The sequence below is a fragment of the Artibeus jamaicensis genome, unplaced genomic scaffold (genome assembly GCF_021234435.1).
Source record: "Artibeus jamaicensis isolate MK-2021 breed Jamaican fruit bat unplaced genomic scaffold, CSHL_Jam_final contig_354, whole genome shotgun sequence".
Classification (NCBI taxonomy): domain Eukaryota; kingdom Metazoa; phylum Chordata; class Mammalia; order Chiroptera; family Phyllostomidae; genus Artibeus; species Artibeus jamaicensis.
Window position 1 is genome coordinate 27,051,514 of NW_026521803.1, and position 16,866 is coordinate 27,068,379.

General features: G+C 51.1%; 1 protein-coding gene across 9 annotated transcripts in view; it reads left to right on the forward strand.

The window, feature by feature from the left end:
- The window catches only part of LOC119063668 (urea transporter 2), a 395,692-nt gene that overhangs the window by 371,575 nt on the left and 7,251 nt on the right, over positions 1-16,866 (forward strand). For 5 of the 9 annotated variants that reach the window (XR_008391443.1, XM_053664407.1, XM_053664409.1 and 2 more), the window contains 6 exons: positions 9,810-9,932; positions 12,167-12,249; positions 12,948-13,107; positions 13,812-14,001; positions 14,330-14,458; positions 15,355-15,547. Coding sequence is in view for 8 of the 9 variants with exons in the window: in XM_053664407.1 (XP_053520382.1) it covers positions 9,810-9,932; positions 12,167-12,249; positions 12,948-13,107; positions 13,812-14,001; positions 14,330-14,458; positions 15,355-15,547 (878 nt within the window). In the remaining variant the exon portion in view is untranslated. Of the gene's footprint in view, positions 1-484; positions 580-3,003; positions 3,721-9,809; positions 9,933-12,166; positions 12,250-12,768; positions 12,835-12,947; positions 13,108-13,811; positions 14,002-14,329; positions 14,459-15,354; positions 15,548-16,866 lie in introns of those variants that run through there. The other 4 variants (XM_053664412.1, XM_053664411.1, XM_037165112.2 and 1 more) reach the window with 4 other exon arrangements.

Sequence of the window (16,866 nt, forward strand, 5' to 3'; positions counted from 1 at the left end):
AGGGTCCTGGAAACCTCTATGCCTGCCTTCTCCTGTCTTCTACCTGGCCACCGTGTGCTGCCCAAACACTCCCAGCCTCCCTTCCGTTGAAGGCTTTGAACCTGTTAAAATATAAACAGTTCTGGGAAGGTAACACAGTAAGCATGATTAGTCATTTGCATCTTAGGTTAAAGGAATCATTTCTGAGAATAGGTTGAATGAAAAAAGGGGGAGAGTAGAGGAAAAAATGGGGAGCACAGTTTAAGAGAGCCTTTGGCAGGGGAAGGTATATTGAGATGAGGCCAAGCTGGGTGAATAGGGTCTGGGGCCCCTCGTCCCATCAGGAACGATAATGAAGGTGCTGTCTTTGGCTTGCAGGGGTGACCAACCTTTTGACGTCCAACACTGTAAGAAGAGTGGTCTCGGGCCACACATTAAATACATTGTGACACATAATCACAAAAAAAATCCCATGTTTTAAGTAAATTTTACAGTTATGTGTTCATAGCTATCCTGGGACACATGTGGCCCATGGGACACAGGTTGGACACCCCTGGCTGGAGAAGAGGAGAAATGACTGGAGCTGGGACTGGAGAAAAGGTAACAGATATGGAAGAATAAGTCAACTTATTCAAAGTTGCTTCAGAATGTGGAACAGGACCCAGTAGGAGGAAGAGACAAGCAGGCAGACTCTGAACCAGTGGAAAGGGTGCTTTTTAACCATGAACGATGCCTGAGAAATAGCTGTTCGGGGCAACCCTGAGTTCCCCACTCTGGCAGTGCAGGAGCAGGAACCGGAAGCCCGTTGGGGGTGCTTGCCTTGAGTCAGGATAGACCAGCTAACCACTATAGACTTTCTCTTCCAATTCCAAGTTTCTGTGATCCTGTGTCCCTGAGTTCCTACAGAGGAATGAGGAGGTGACCTCACTGAAGTGGCAAAAAGTTAAGAACAGCTCTGACTGGTGTGGCTCGGTGGGTTGAGCATCGTCCTGCAAACTGAAAGGTCGCCAATTTGAGTCCCAGTCAGGACATGTGCCTGGGCTTCAGGCCAGGTCCCCCATTGAGGGCGTGTGAGAGGCAATTGATCGAGGTTTCTCTTGCACATTGATATTTCTCTTTCTCCCTCCCTCCTCCTTTCTCTAAAAACTCTTTTTAAAAAGTTAAGAATACAGAGATGAAATGTACCCAAAACATGCCATTGTTGCCTTCACAGCTTTCCCCAGAGCTTACCCAGTTAGCCATTTGGTCAGTTTACCAAAACGCTCCACATGGTATCGTGTGTGGATGCAAGCTGGGGGACCAGCGTCGCTCAGCTGTGCCTTGTCCTTCACCGTCTCCTCCCTGTCACTCTCCCCTCTCAGGGGTTCTTCCTCTGGTCAGCCCTCGAGATCTGCCCATTGAGATACTCCATCTTCCTGGCCTGCATCTGTGGCTACATCAAACCCTCGTGCTTCTTTTAGGAGTCTTTGGTTTTCTGGGTCCTGAAGGTTGCAAGGGACTGGGGACAGCTACAATCTCAAGCCAGCTAGGGGTTGGTGGTTTCAGGGTGGCTATAATTTCTCCTCAATCAATCTCAGTGTCATCTGGCAAGTTTAAAAGCTTTCATTTCTATGTGAGATTATTTTTAACTTGCCTGCCTTTTCCTACATTTTTCCATTCAGAGAAAGTAAGTGAATCCGCAGGGAAACTTCCCGTGCTTCCGATGTCCCAAGGCAGGAGGCAAGGGTCTTGCCAGATAAGTCCTTCTTAAACTCTGTGAATTGGTCGTTAGGAGCCCCAGCCCATCCCCACAGCTGCACAGGTTGCTGGAACAGATGAAATCAAGGAATTAGCTCTTTAAAGAGCTTTTAGCCCAGCTTGCATTTACTCCTATGAACGCTGGCCTCTTCCTCTGAGAGAATTTGATTTCTCCAAGTTTCGCTCCTAGTGGTCAGTGTAACCTCCTCCCTCTATGATGCTGAAGGTATAGAGTTGGGGAGAGCCATGAGCATCGCCAACCTAGTTCTAAGTGCATTCAGATTGACCGAGCCTCCAAGGAACCGATCTGAGGGTACAGACGGATCTCTCAGAGAGTTTTGGCGTCTGAGCCACGGTCTTCGAAAGGACCTGCAGAGACAAGATTCCACGCTGGTTTCCACTTTCTAGGAGGGCGCCTGATTGCTGCACCCTATGTCTAGAGCGTGTGACTGGCGCTCATGACACTGCTAAGCACCACAGTGCTATTTGGCTCACAGAATGGCCTGTGAACTTCCTGGATGGTTCCTCGGGAATAATCATTTCCTGTCTCTCAAATTGGTTACGTGCTTTGCATGGGCAGCATCCCCCTGTTACTTCTGGTACAGATGCTGAGGGGGCTGGAGTGAAAGAATCACAAGATTTTCAGGAGCCCCCAGTAGAGGCAAGAGGGCAAGCAATGGCCATTCAGGCTGACCCAAGAGACCAGCCAGCTGGGAAACAAGAAAAAGTGTCATCAGCAGACAGACAGCCATGGGCCCTGAGCTTGCAACACCAAGGGAGGGCTCCCTGTGCAGGGAACTGGTCTACAGTCAGTTCTGCACCTGTCCCTGGAATGTGGAGCCCACCAGGTTCCTCTCCCACCCCCACCTTTGTTTGCTTTTCTTCTTTTGAAGGCCCTCCGTGACCAGGACCCCTCTTTGGCAGTTCCAAAACACCTGGCACAGAGGGTGGGGAGGTTGACGTCAGTGGGGAGTTTGTCTACTCAGGTGTAGCTAATTTCTGCAATGTGAGATTCTGTTTCTGAACCTGGATAGGCGACCTCACACCTTGTCACAGAGTGGAGGGTGTCGGGGGAGGGGACAAGGGTGCACAATCCCAAGGTGGCAGAGACATGCTTGACCCATCATAACACAAAGCCAAACAAAACCTGTTTTGATTGGGGCCCCCTCCCCAAACTCCAGCCTACCTGACCCCATGGCCTCATGGGACTTGGGAAGGCTGGTTTTGCTCATATAGAGAGCTCAGAGTCCTTTCTGGAGGAGGGTGTTAGGTAGGTCATGCCTTTCTTGCTCTGAGAGTGTCCCATGGTGAGTCCCCCGCAGAAGTCAGAAGGAGGAAAGGTCTGGAAATTTCCACAGAACGAGAAAGACGGCATCTAGCATTGGGCTGTACAGAAATTTCCATCAAGATGCAGATGGCAGTACTGCTCCCCAGCCTGTGCCCTGCCTACATGGGGAACTGAGAGAGTTTACTAAGGTTGGAAGGCAAATTGGCCTCCTGAGGAGACAACATTTAGACGATTGCCTTAAAGGCAAATGCTGGAGCGGGAATTCTAACGAGAGGAGTGACTGGATGGCAGTGCCTGAAGGAGGTCGAGAAAGCCACTGCTAGACAGTCCCCGGCTCTGGCCCTTTAAAGGAGACCTGCCTGATCAAACCAGGTCAGGGAACCAAGGCAGCCAGAGCCAGGATTCCCTGGGGAGTTTAGGGAAGGGCCATCTTTTGTCAGGAAGGCCACAGAGAGCATCTGTCTTTTCCCTCCCCCTTCCTCCACTGGAACGCATGCACCAGGCATAAGGTTAGGAAATGAAGAGGGAATTTACAGAAAGTCAGCAAGAAGATGGACTGGAGGGCTAAAGGAATTGAAAGGGTTTGTGTTTAGGGAGAAGTCCAACGCCTGGAGTTGAGGACCAGAGACGCCACCCAATCAGAAAGCAGCTTCTCCCCAAATCTCAGTGGCCTAGATCCCTCCAGCCCTGTGTACAGGACATCCAAAGGAGCCCAGGTAAGAGGTCCCGGGAGGAGAGAAATGGACCAGGCAGCCCCTGCAGTCAGCAGGGCCATCTGACTTGTCAAAGGAAGAGGAAAGAGGAAGGCTGACCTTTCTCTGTTCCTTTTTGCTATTGAGCTGGTGGCATCTGAGAAAGACCAGTCTTGGACCAGAAAACTTTGCTAAGAATTCTAAAGAGAGTTTAGATTCTGAAAACTTCAAATTGGAAGAGCTCTTTTTTTTTTATATTTCAAACCCCTCCCTTTATGGATGAGGAAACCACAGCTTGTCCAAGGACCTGTCCAGAGAACAGGAGTCTGGACAAATGTCCAGGTGTCCTAACTCACAACCCTGAGCTCTTCTTGCTCACCTGGTAATACAGCCAGGTGAATCCATCAGCCCTCAAATCCCCTTACTACCACACCTGCCCAGTGGATGAGCCTTCCAACTCTTTGTCCTCCTTTCCACTGCTCTGACCTTAGCACAGTTCCCAGGGCAGTGCCCTGTTGAGCGGAGCTGTGGGGGGTTAACAAGGTAGATTTGAAACCTCCTTCCAAGCCCTGCTGATTCCCGTGGGGCCGCCCACGGTCCAGGCATCTAGGCCTCTCTCCTCAGGTCCAAACCCCTTCTGCAGACAGGCTGACACCACCAGACCACCTCAGCCTCCACAAACACCTTAACACCCAGGTTAACAACCTATGTTCTTGGTGCCCCTCTCTTACACAGCCGTGTTAGACCACTGTAGACATATTCTGAGTAGCTACAGAGAGTGGATGTTTCAGGAAGACAGATAGCTGTGCCTTAAGGGACAAATTCCAGGACACGGAGTTATCTGATCAGAGGATGGACCGCCCTGTAAGGTATGTGACCTCCTCCAAAACTGGCACCAAAGGCTATGAGACTTGGTGAACTTGCCGATGAAAGACTGTCCTGTGAAGCTTGGAGGTGCCCAAGGCCAGGCCTCTGCCTCATCCATGCCTTCCTTTAAGGTTAGAGGGGCAAAGAAGTGTACCATCAAGTGCCAACTCTGACTAGTTGGTCCTGACTTTGTGGAGCACTATGTTAAGAAGGATTCTGAGGCTGTATTAAAACTTATAGGGAAAGTGTTATGATCAATTAGCTATGTTTGCCACAGATAATGGGGAGAATAGGGTGATGGAGAGAAGGATGGGAGGAAAGGGAGTACAGAAATGTTGCCACAAGAGATGAAGCTGGTGACCTTGGCCCAGAACTTCTACTGGCCTTTCACCGGGTGTCGCCAATGTAATGATACATAGGTGGGCTTTTGTGTTTTGTTTGTTTTGTTTTGTTTTAGTAACTTTTGATGCTCCTTTTGGGATATGAAATAATTCATAATTTCTTTAAATTAAAAATGTCACAAGTCCATTATGAAACTCTGTGAAACACCTATAGGGCAGGGGTGAAGCACCAAAGCCCGAAGGTCAAACCTGGCTCCAAAGAATGGCATGATCCATATGGCCCAATAAGTCAAGGATGGCGCCATGGAGGAAGTAGAACACCAACCAGACCTTGAAAGCTCAATAGAAATTAGTCAAGAAGAGGAAGGAAACATAAAGAGCCAGCAATACGGCCAGAGTGCCAGGGCGGGGTGTGCATTGGGAAGGAGCAGGAAGAGCTGGATGGTGAACCTAGCCAACGTCAGGAAAGCCAGGCAGAGGGGCCTGAGCTTCACACTCTGGGCAGTAGGAAGCTGGGTAGAGTATTGAGTGAGTGAATGGCATAATGATATGGCTTAGTGGTTGAAGCACAGAATGGATGGGAAGTGGGGGGATCGAAATCAGGGTGGCTGACAATGTAGACATGCAGTTCTAAGGCTGTAGCCTGGGGTGAGAACAGTGCTGTAGGTAAGGCTGTAGTGCTGGGGTCAGGCTGTAGCCTGGGGGAAGAGAGCGCATGGTCATACTGGAGGAAGATCAGACAGGTGTCACCCCAGGCAGCCTGTTCTGCCTGTCGTACTCTATACCCTCATTTATGAAGTCAGCGTAAGGAATCTTGGGGTTAAATGGGGTATCAACTCACATATGCTCATTAATGTCTTCTCTGTGATGTGAGCCACAGACACCGAAAACAAGCAGAACCCAACACAATCTGGGCAAGTCTGTTGGCCAACCAGTGAGCTGTGTGGGGAGGAAGAGGGTTTAAAGCATTTACTTTGGGGTTGAGGCCCCACTTATTTCAGTATTACAGTGATTTATACCCCACCTTCTTTTTAAAAAACAGGTGAATTTAAAAGTTGGAAGTTCCTGTGCCCCCCCCAACCCACTTCCCAGTGTAGATTTATCAGAAAGGCTCAGGAAGCCTTGTGGGTGTGTCTCAAATGCCCCAAAGGAGAGAGAATGAGTCTAGAGTACCTTGTCAGATCAAAAATAAATCCCTGATAGGAAGGAAGGTTTAGGGAAACGAGTCGTGGACTGGAAGGTGAGAGACACTAGCTGTGTGGACTCCAGTAAGTCACCCCATCCCTCTCGGCTCCAGTGTCCCCGTCCGTAAAATGAGGGGGCTGGACAATCTCAAAAGCCTTTCCAGTCCTAACACGCAAGGCCTCTGAGAGGTTATTGAATGATCTTTGAAAATGTCAACTAAACACAACTTTGCAGAAAAAGACGCCATCCCATTTACCACCCACAGGCACTCATATCGCACACACGCACACACACACTCACCCTGGAAAGGACAAGTCATCATGGTGCAAAGCTCAGTCTGCACATAGAGAAACATGCCCAGATCATAGGCAAAGTGTAACCATGTAGAATTGGAGGCTTAAAAAAGCCAAATCACATACAACATGCCATTGCAAAAAAGTCACACTGGCGTAGTAAGGAATGGCCGGTGATAGGTGGATGTGTTGGCAAACAATAGGCTGGAAGGATGGGAGAGCCTGGGAGCTGGGAAGGGATGGCCAGTCGGTCTTCATGGCGGGTTCCAGATGCTCCATGTGTTGACCATTGCAAGCGATGCAAGGACAGCATCGATCTGCCTCCAGGAGACAGTAAAACCAGTCCAACCTGAGAAAGAGCGCTCGTGGACAGAATACAGGGACGGACCTGTTTGAGGAAAGGCTGCCCTTCAGGGAGATCCTCTAGATCATTTTTTCCCCTTCTGAAAGGTGTCCTCTATGGTTTGAGGTTGTTTTGATCCTTTTAAAGAACTGCTTGTCGGCTTCAAAATTATATTTCACAGGTGGGGCTCTTGTGCTCAGTATGTCTTACCCCTGTTATTAGAACAGTTGGCATTTTCTGTAGTTAGAAGTCAGTAGGGGCATGAGTTCTACGGGACATGGCTCTCCAGAATACGTGCTTCCAAGCAAGTCATTATGGCTCATAGCCGTTCTTTCCTTCTCTGAGTCAACGGGAGGAAAGCACTGTTGGACCCTTGCCTATTAAAACATGGGTGGTAGAAACCCGCGAGGTCAAGGACCGTGCCCCGGAAATGGTCCTGAACAGCGCTGGTGGAAGCTGCATGCCCAGGGGCACCTAAAAGGCTTGTTGGAGCAGGAGAGGGCATGCGTGGAGCTGCTCGGGTCTACCCGCAGGTCACGGCAGGCAGTGCTTCCCAAACCCTGTGCCACAGCAGGGAGCGCAAAGCTGGGCCCAGAGAGCAACCCCCTTGGCCCGCTAGGCAGCCGGGTAGGGCCTGGTGTGGCCAGAGCCCCGGGACCCAGCTATGTGGTCCCAACAGTAGCAATAACTTACTAAGACCTTCCTTAGCTCTAAGTTTTTTCACAGCCTCGGGAAATGTGTTACTTTATCTCCAACCTTCTTCGTGGCATCTGTTTGCACATTTTATTCTTCTCTGTTGGCCAGCCCATCCTGAGGGGCCGCTGCCCTTTTGAGTGGTCGGGTGCCGGCAGCGCAGTACCAGGACTAGCACTATGTCAGATCACCCTCGGTGCCACCTCCAAATTCATTCCAAACAAGGACAAAAATGAAATGCTGTTAAAGGAGAGAGAAATGCTTTCTGTTTTTGTCTTTTGTGACTGGGACATCAGCTCTAGGAATTCACAGTAATGTGAGCCCTGCCGAGCCAGGCCTCCCGCAGCCGTCTGTAGGGCAACGCGCTGGAGGTCAGGAGACCTGGGTGCATTTCCTGGCTGCGCCGTGATGGAGGAGTGATGTGGGCAAGTTGACTTCTCTGGTTCTGGGAGGCATCATGTTGAGGCTCCACGCAGTTCTGAGTCTATGATGCTCGGATCAAAAGATGGCCTGCCCAGCATGTGTCTGGGGTAACTGACACTTAGCACATGAGGAAGGAGAAGCAATGGGCTGGTGCAGGTGCCCTTCCTGCCAGGCAGACCTGCACGGGGGTCGGTGCTATGGGAAAATGCCCCGCTTTGTCGGGTGATGTGATGACCCCCACCTTGGTCCTTGTCGCCTTGCATGAACCCTATCTGCAGAGGTGTCCCAGGGTGAGATGGCGTTCCAGGTGTGTCTGAAGTGCAGGATCCAGAGGGCTTCTCATGGTTCAGTGCTGACCCACAGGCAGGATGCTGAATCAGGAGTTTCCTCCCCACCCTGAGCCAAGAGGGATGGGACATGGTCGCAGGCTTCACCTTGCGATTTGACGGTGCGGACAAATCCCTGTCCTTGCTCACACATGTCCCACGTACTCTGTGGTTGCTGGTCATGACATATTCTGAGCTTTGCTAAAGTCATTTCCAGGTGAGCAATGCAATTCAGACCAGCACTTTCAAACTTTGATGTGTGCACGAGTCAGCTAGGAAACCTTGTTTTAAAAAAATCTCAATTTGATTAGTCTGGGGTAGAGCCCGAGAGTCCACATTTCAAACAAGCCCCCTTTGACGTCCATGAAGCTGGTCCACTAACCAGACTCTGGGCAACGAAGACGCAGAGAGAAGGACCGAGGGTAGAGAGTGGCACGGCTCGCTGTCTACAGCTGCTTCAGAAATCATTCAGGGCCTTCAGTTCCCATCTTTTGGAGATAACACTGCCCACTCTAACAGTGTAAAGGCACTATTAAAGGGCCAAGTCAGTTAACTTAGAAAGTGCGCAAACCTAACAGCATGTGAACGCTCTCCACTATTCTCGGCAGCCACAAGATATCTAACTCTCATGTGCGCCGAACCCCAAGCAGAATGTGTTAAAACTGCATTAAAACACTGCATTAAAACTGCCTCGGGACCAACAAATATGCCAGCTAGCAGACCTGGGTGGGCAAGGGTGCACGCATTTTAACGAGCCACCAAGGTGACGTGATGCTGTCGGTTCTCAGACCACACACTCGGAGAAACCCTGTTCCAAGGGGCAAGAGTGCTCCACTCTCCCCACGTGTGCAAGTTTAAAAGAATAAGGTACAGCAGGGGGTTTCCTGTAGCTGGTTTCAGATTCAGGACCCTTGCTGCCCTGCAGATGGGTGCTTGTCACAGGTAACATGCACAGAAATTACTCGGGAAACCTGGTTGAAATGCAGAGTCTGGTTTTATCAGTCTGGGTGGAGCCTGGGAGTCTGCATTTCTAACGACCTCCCAGATGATGCTAGTCTGGGGACCACACCGGAAGCAGCGAGAACCTAGATCAGCGATTCCCAGCCTGAGCCGCCCGTCCCAGCCATCTTCTAAATGCTCCAAGCATTTAACAACTTTAATTTTCTAAATTGCTCTGGGGTGGGGTTCAGGCATTTCTAAAGCACCCATGTGATTCTAATGTGCAGCCATCATTGAGGGGCTCCCCACAAACATTCCCTGCCACAGATGGAAACCAAGGCACCTGCTAAAGGATGGAAATAGGCAGTCAGCTGGGGTCTCTCTGCCAGGCCAGTCCAAGGTCATGTGAAATGAGTTTTAGGCTGGTTCCTTGCTGGAGAAATAGGCAGACTAGCTCATGGCCTCTCGACGCTGATAGGTGTCTGTGGCCTTGCGTGGGTGGGGCAAGGAGTGGAAGCTTTAACTGGCGGAATGGAGAAGCCAGATGTTTAGCAGACACTGAGGCAGTGACTACTGTGGCTTCAGACCACACAGCTCTCTCTTTTCCAGCTTCTGCCTGTGATTTTCCCTGTGCTCTCTGCTTGGCTCTCAAGGGGTATGGATGGGGTAGGATACTGACCTGTGCCGTTTTGCCCCTGGCTAGGCGGCAGTGGGGAGCCACCAATCACAACAAGCCCCCAGGCCAATGAGGGCTCAGAGGCCGTTCTCCCCAAGCCCAGGAGCGTGTTCCACATCGAGTGGTCATCCATTCGGAGGAGGAGCAAAGGTGTGCACTTCCTCCCCTCACTCTCGGGCCCTTGATTTACTCATCTCTAAAACAAGTACAATGGCAGCACCTGCTTCACGGGGCAGTGGGGAGGACCCTGGCGGTCAGGCTTGTTCTTATCCTGGACAACCTCTGACCCCAGCCATGGGTCCCCATGTGTAGTAGACTTTCCTGGGTTGGGAGAATAAACAGGCAGTGGACTCTGGAGGTCAAGGCAAGGAGGTCTCAAACTTGGCTGCCCATTGGCGTCGCTTTCATCCCCTCCTGGAAGACTCTGCTTTAATTCTTCTAGGGAGCAAGCCGGGTGGGCTTAAGGATCTTTCAAAGCTCTCCATGAGATTGTTTGCTGCCAGGCCACAAACCACTGGTCTAGGAGGCCAGAGATGCCAAGTGTTCAGCACTGCAGCGGCAGGGGTGCCAAGGCCAAGGGAACGAGTGGAGAGGCAGGGAGGGGAGGGGGCTCCCAAAGGCCAAGACTGGGGTCCAGTGAGAAGCCAAAGCTGAGCCAGTGGGGGAGCCAGAAACTTGGATTCAAAAGCTGAAGACATTTTGTGGCAAGCAGGAAGGAGTTGGGGGGCAAGGTTGGAGGGTCTCCCCAACCTGCTGGAAGGCCGCAGCAGCCTTGCAAAAAGCCAGAGAAGAGAGACCATCTAATTCGGTCCCCCCGACCCCAAGAGAGGACAGCTGATTTGCCCAGAGTCACCCAGCTGGCAAGGGGGCACTGCAAGGGGCAAAACAGATTCCTGACTTCTGTCCTTTTTACAACATCACCTGCTTCCCGGAAGTGACTTGCTTGCTCCAGGTCATCTGAGCCATGTTCTTTCATATCCAAAGTAGCCAACCCAGAGAAATGGGCCTGGGATGTTATGGAAAAACATCACACACGGTGGAGAGGGCATCAAAATATTTCAAGGGCCCCTCTGGCCGGGGAGTTTTTATTTGTCAGGGGCCCTGAGCATAGTGTGGAAGAGAGGATGGCTTGCTTCAAAAAGTTAATAATCCCCCTCTGAGCATCCTCCTATGGTAGTGGTACAGGGCTGGGTGGGCAGGGCCTAGCAGAGAGCCCGTGCAAAGGAGCCTGGGAGGTGAAGCTTGGTCACAATTGCTGAAGAGCTGGCAGGCCACGGGGATCTTCAGGCAGAAGCAGTGGGTCCATTAGGTTGTCATACACAATGGCCTCAGGGCCTACAGGAATCCTCTTGGCTTCCTACTCTTTCTTTCTAAGCCTCCAAACAGGAATTTGTTTCACCTGCACAGTGTAACTTCTCAACCACAGTGTATCTGCAGACCCTTCCCCTTCAAGAGTGGGAACACGGTCCCTTGGATGCATTGCCTCCAGTGGTCGGGTATCCTGAACACTCAGGAAACTTGAGTTTGACTCATGACTGAGCTGCCTATTCAGTCTGAAAATACAGGGGCATTCAGAGTCCAGTCTGCCATTCTCACACTTGACCACAAGAGGGAACCAGAGCATCAAGACCGAAATTTCAAGGGTCCTAAATTCTTTTACCATGTATAAAACCCTACTGAAATTGGCCATCTTTAAAAATAAATTATCTGGTAACAATAAAAAACATGTTTACAACCACTTCACAAGAGTTTTTTTAGAATTATAAGCACATGCCAAAATCAATTTCCAGTAATGACATGGATATCCCTTCTTATTTCAACCACCCATTGCTGCTAAAATGCTTAAAATTCCAAGGCATACAAGTAAAAAAAGAGACCCAAACAGCCCCAGGTCATCCAGTTGGGAAGAGTCATGGGCAAATGCAGGCAGACCTTGCATGTCTCAGGCAGTTAATACTTTACAAACAATAGTGTCTGAGTTTCTTTCTTTGAACACATACAAGTTGTGCATGTGATATATGAAAAGGAACCCTGCATTTGGGAATCATGGACAAGTCACTGTTTCCTCGTCTAAAAAATACAAGGGTTGAGCTAAATCAGAGTTTGTTAAGTAAAGGTCAGTCGAATCTCTAGACTCTTTAAACTCCTGTAAAATGTTTACATGAAAACATGAATTTTTCCCCCCAAAAGGATAGCCCAAATGGGTTCACAACCAGCAAAAGAAAAAAAGGGACCTTCCAGCTGCAAGGCGCCAAGGCCCTGGGCTTCCTCTAGTGGAACAGGAAAGCGATATTCCAACGCCAGCTTCCCAAGAAGTTTGCTGCTCCGTGCCAGGGTAGAGGTGTCCTAATTGATGATGGGTTTTCTTTTCCTTCCACCTCCAGTGTTTGGGAAAGGTGAACACCAGGAGAGACAAACCAAAGACTCTTTCCCCTACCAATACCGGAAGCCCACTCTCGAGTTGCTGGTGAGTAGCCCGTGGCCCGAACTAGGGGCAGCACCCCATGTCGCAGGGCCTCTGGTGGCAGAGAAGGGGCCTGAGATCCGGAAAGGCGTTCTCTAGTTTGGGCAAACCTTCTTGAATTCGTGTCTCCAGAAACGTAATTACTCAGGATAAAAATGTCCATTTTTCACAGTTTACTTCATAAAGTCTCGTATTCCTTTTATTTGAATTCTTTATTATCCACCTTCCTCCAAATCCAGCATGCAAGCATTTAGGAAACGAGATACAGCCAGTTTTCAGAAACCAAATTTTTACCTGTTTAATTTTATGGAGAGTTGCATTTTAACGCTGGGGCGGGGTGCTTTCTTCTGGAAAACATGTGGTATAGTGGAAGTAATGTTTAAAAAAAAAAAGCATCTAAAGACCTGAGGTTAAATCCCGATGCTACTGTTGGACCTTGGTGTGTGCCGGTGGGACAGTCTCTCCATGCCTGCGCCCCCCACACACAGAGAGAATGGAGCTCTTGTGTTGTTGTGTTTCAAGGCTGTTGCTCATCTTAACTGAAGTGACAGGATGAAACCAAAGATATTCTAGTCCACGGAAGCATGGAGAGGTTAAGTAGCGATGTCACTAAACACCAAACGTAAATCTGAGCTTGGGCCACATCTCAGCGGAGAAGCAGAGACCGAGGAGCTTCTTGCCCGTGTCTTGTCTCCGGGCAGGACCTGGCCCCCATGGAGGAGAGCGCAGAGACGAGGGAGGACCCCAACAGCTCCAGGACCGCCTGGATCCGCAGTTACGCGGCTGCCTGTGGGAGAAGGGTCGGCAAAGCCCTCAGTTACGTCACGGGAGAGATGAAGGAGTGTGGAGAGAGGCTCAAAGGTAAAGGGGCTGCAACCAGGCCACCTCCCCTCGTGCCCGGAAACACTCCGCCGCAGTTCTCTGCAGACCAGACTGAGCTCTGTCTGCAAAGACAGCCGTTTTGCTGGTGGAATGGACTTGCGTGGCTGCAGTTCCTGGAATTGTGTGGCTACCATTGCTGAGCATCGCCGATGGCTAGGTATCCCCAGTGACCCATCACAGGGCTGCAGCCAGGCGTCCCGGCACTGGGACTCTGGAGCCAGCGTCTAGAAAAAATGTCTGTCTGGTGGTGGCCCAGGGGAGAACGGTGGCTACTATTCCAGTAGGTTCTCTTCAGCAACTTCCCCAGAGCTCAGGCCATGGGTTTGACGCCCTCTGTGCAGCACGAGTGTTTTCCTTCTGGATCCATCTTCTTGAAAATTCACACCATTCTCATGGGGACACAGGTAGCTCAGGGCACCCGCTGCTTGAAAAACAACCTAAAGACCACTGCCAGTTAGCAGTGGGTCTGAAGAGTTAACTCTCTGGGCAGTCGGACGGCACCTCGGTTCCTCGGTTTACCCCCTTCTGTGGCAGGTGGCAGCAGGGGCCTGGCTGCCCGCAGCCCCGCGGTGGTCATGGACCTCCCCTCCCGCCCTGCGCCCACCCTCCGGGGCGGGGCCCAGGCCCAGGGCCGCCATGCCTGCGCGTTGACTGCCCCCCCCCTCCCCCCGGCTCCATTCCAGACAAATCCCCGGTGTTCCAGTTCCTCGACTGGGTCCTGCGGGGCACGTCCCAGGTGATGTTCGTGAACAACCCCCTCAGCGGCGCCTTCATCGTCCTCGGCCTCTTCATCCAGAACCCCTGGTGGGCCATCTCGGGCTGCCTGGGCACTGTGGTGTCCACGCTGACAGCCCTCGTCCTCGGTCAGGACAAGTGAGTTCCAGGAGACCCAGGGTCCCAGCCCGAGACCAGAGGTCACTCCCTGCGGGGTCCATTGCCACCTTCCCGTCCCCTCACTGCTGGCTCCCAGCTCAGAAACCCCTCAGAATCAGGACACCGGTAACTGAAAACAACCACTGCCCTGACGATCTGTGACTACCGCATGCCGGTGAGGGGGTGGGGGGAGGGCCATCTCTTGGAAGGTGTGTGGTGTCCGGCCCCGGTTGGGACAATCCTGACTCGGAAGGAAATTGGGAGGGCAGCGCCCCCTACACTGGGCCTTGGGGAGTCCCCAGTTCCCCAGCCCCCTCTCTCCCCCCAGATCGGCCATCGCTGCAGGACTTCAGGGCTACAATGGGCTGCTGGTGGGGCTGCTGATGGCTGTGTTCTCGGACAAAGGCAACTACTACTGGTGGCTCTTGCTGCCTGTCATCATTATGTCCACGTCTTGGTAAGGGGGCTTCTGAGGCTGTGGGTGCAGCTTGGGGGCTGCCATTGTCTTTATCCCAACTCTATATCCTGTCTGTCTAAACTCCAGGTCTGTCTGTCTAAACTCGCTGTTAAAGTGGCATTTACTCAGACGGCACATCAGAAACCTCCACGGGAACTAATTACTAACGTCATACAGAGTCAGCATTGTGCTGGGTGGCCTGTAGACAGTATCTCTGCACCTCCCATCATTCAGTCCTCTTTTCATTTTTCAAGACCTAAAAGGGCGTCTGCCCCTGCCCTACCAGAGCACAGGGAAAGGAACCTAGGGACACACAGGTTAAGAGCCACACCACAGAGTCCCATCAGTTTCTGAAAACCTTCTCATTCCTCCCGTTGCCACCCACCCTCTCCCAAGCTTCTCCCAGTTCTTGGGACCCCTGACCAAACTGGGACAACCTCCCAGTGTGGGCTGGAGGCCCAGGCACCAGGTGGAGCCCTCAGATGCCAGGCCCCAGCCCCCCTTCACCTGTAGAACTCACAGGCCACGCCAGCCACGAAGCTCAGTGCTCTCAGCTGTTCAGCAAACTTGGGTTGCTTGAATGAACGTCACTCCCTGCCACACCACTCCCCCAACCTGTCCTCTTTCCTTACGCTGGACATGGAGCTATATGACTTTTTAAGGAAGTTCTGCAACTCCTTGCCTTCAGACACCACCCCCCAAAAGCCCTCACTCTCAAGTTGAGTCCGGTGTCCACCCTGTCACTGTGCCAGGGACAGGGAGGGAGAGGCCCAGGGCCAGTCAGGTGCAGACAGCCTGCTTTCCCCGGGACGGCACAGGGCTCACCCTGCCCCCGTTCGGTCTTGTGTCAGGGTCTGGGGCTTCTTGAACAGCCTCTCCTGTGCTTCTTCCACCAGCCCCATCCTCTCCAGCGCCCTGGGCACCATCTTCAGCAAGTGGGACCTCCCGGTGTTCACGCTGCCCTTCAACATCGCGGTGTCCCTGTACCTGGCAGCCACAGGCCACTACAACCTCTTCTTCCCCACGACACTGCTGCAGCCTGCATCCTCTGTGCCCAACATCACCTGGTCGGAGGTCCAAGTGCCTTTGGTAGGTACTGGGGGAGGTGGAAGGACAGCAAGCATTGAAACTCAGTGTTGAACAAGCACTTACTTATTCTGCACATCAGAAACATCCACGAGTAATAACTACTATTAACAATTATACGGCGAGAGACACTCTACACACAATTTGTCATTCACCACCATCCTTTTCTCTTTTCTTTCTAACTAAGCTAAAAAGGTCATTTTTGGTTCCACAGAGGAAGGAACTGAGGCCCAGGTTGAGACGCAACTAATTGGTGAAGAGCAAAGTCGAGGCTAGAACTCTGGCCTCCTGTCTGCTAGACCTAGGTTCTCTCTTTTTTCCTTTTTGTAAAAGTCTTTTCAATGTTTTACTCCAGATTGTAATCCAGTTTACGCCTTATATTTTCTTTCATGCAGTCTCCTCAAATTTTTAACCACATACGCATCACAGCGCCACCTATCGGCTAAGGAAGCCTCTGCTCCAACCTCCGAGTTCATTCCACTTGCTCTCCGAGGCATGCTCACGCTTTAAAGCACAGGTGTTCCTCCATTAAAACATGCATATATAACAGAGCTCTTAAAGTTTTTTACAAGATTCTGTATATAATGCTGGCCCCTGGAAGTCTGCCAAGATAATTAATAAGAAGCTACACTAAGAGCATTAAATCAGCCTGGAGAAATGAGCCCATTAGCCTCCTTATCTAAGTGGACACGTTTCCTCTGAGGCCCCCCGTCCTTCCGGCACACCGAACAGCCCCCCGACTGGGCTCCCTCGGAAACTCCGTTATTGTCACTTCGTCATGTAACCACAAAACCACTTGCCCTGTTGAAAGAACTTTTGGAACTAATGTTGCCTAATTTCTCTTGGCGTTTCAAAGTCTGCAACAGCAAGGCATAGTGGAAAGCCCTGCGCTTGCACCAAAAGCATCATTATTTAGGAAGAGAAATAGCCACGTTAGCCCCGTTTTGAGCACGCGTGCGTGTGTGCGCATGCGCGCGCGTGTCTGCGGGCCTGCGTGTCGGTGAGCCTGTGGCGAGGAAAGGCGCCAGGTCGGAATTTGCTCCTGAGGCTTCCCTTTCATGGCATTTACCCCACCTGTATTTTCAGGAGGCAAAACGGTCTAATTGGTGTGCTGCAGAGAGATGGCATTGTTATAAAAGGCAAATTTAAGGTACTTTGCATTCTCGAGGCCACATTTTCCATGAAAAAGCTACCTAGGAATTTTGTAGAAACGAAAAAAAAAACAAAGTTAGGAGATCTTGTACAAATACTTTAAAACCCCCAAAGTTCCAGGAAAGAAAAATTTGTTCTTTAGAAATAACTTTCTGGACAAATGAATGGGT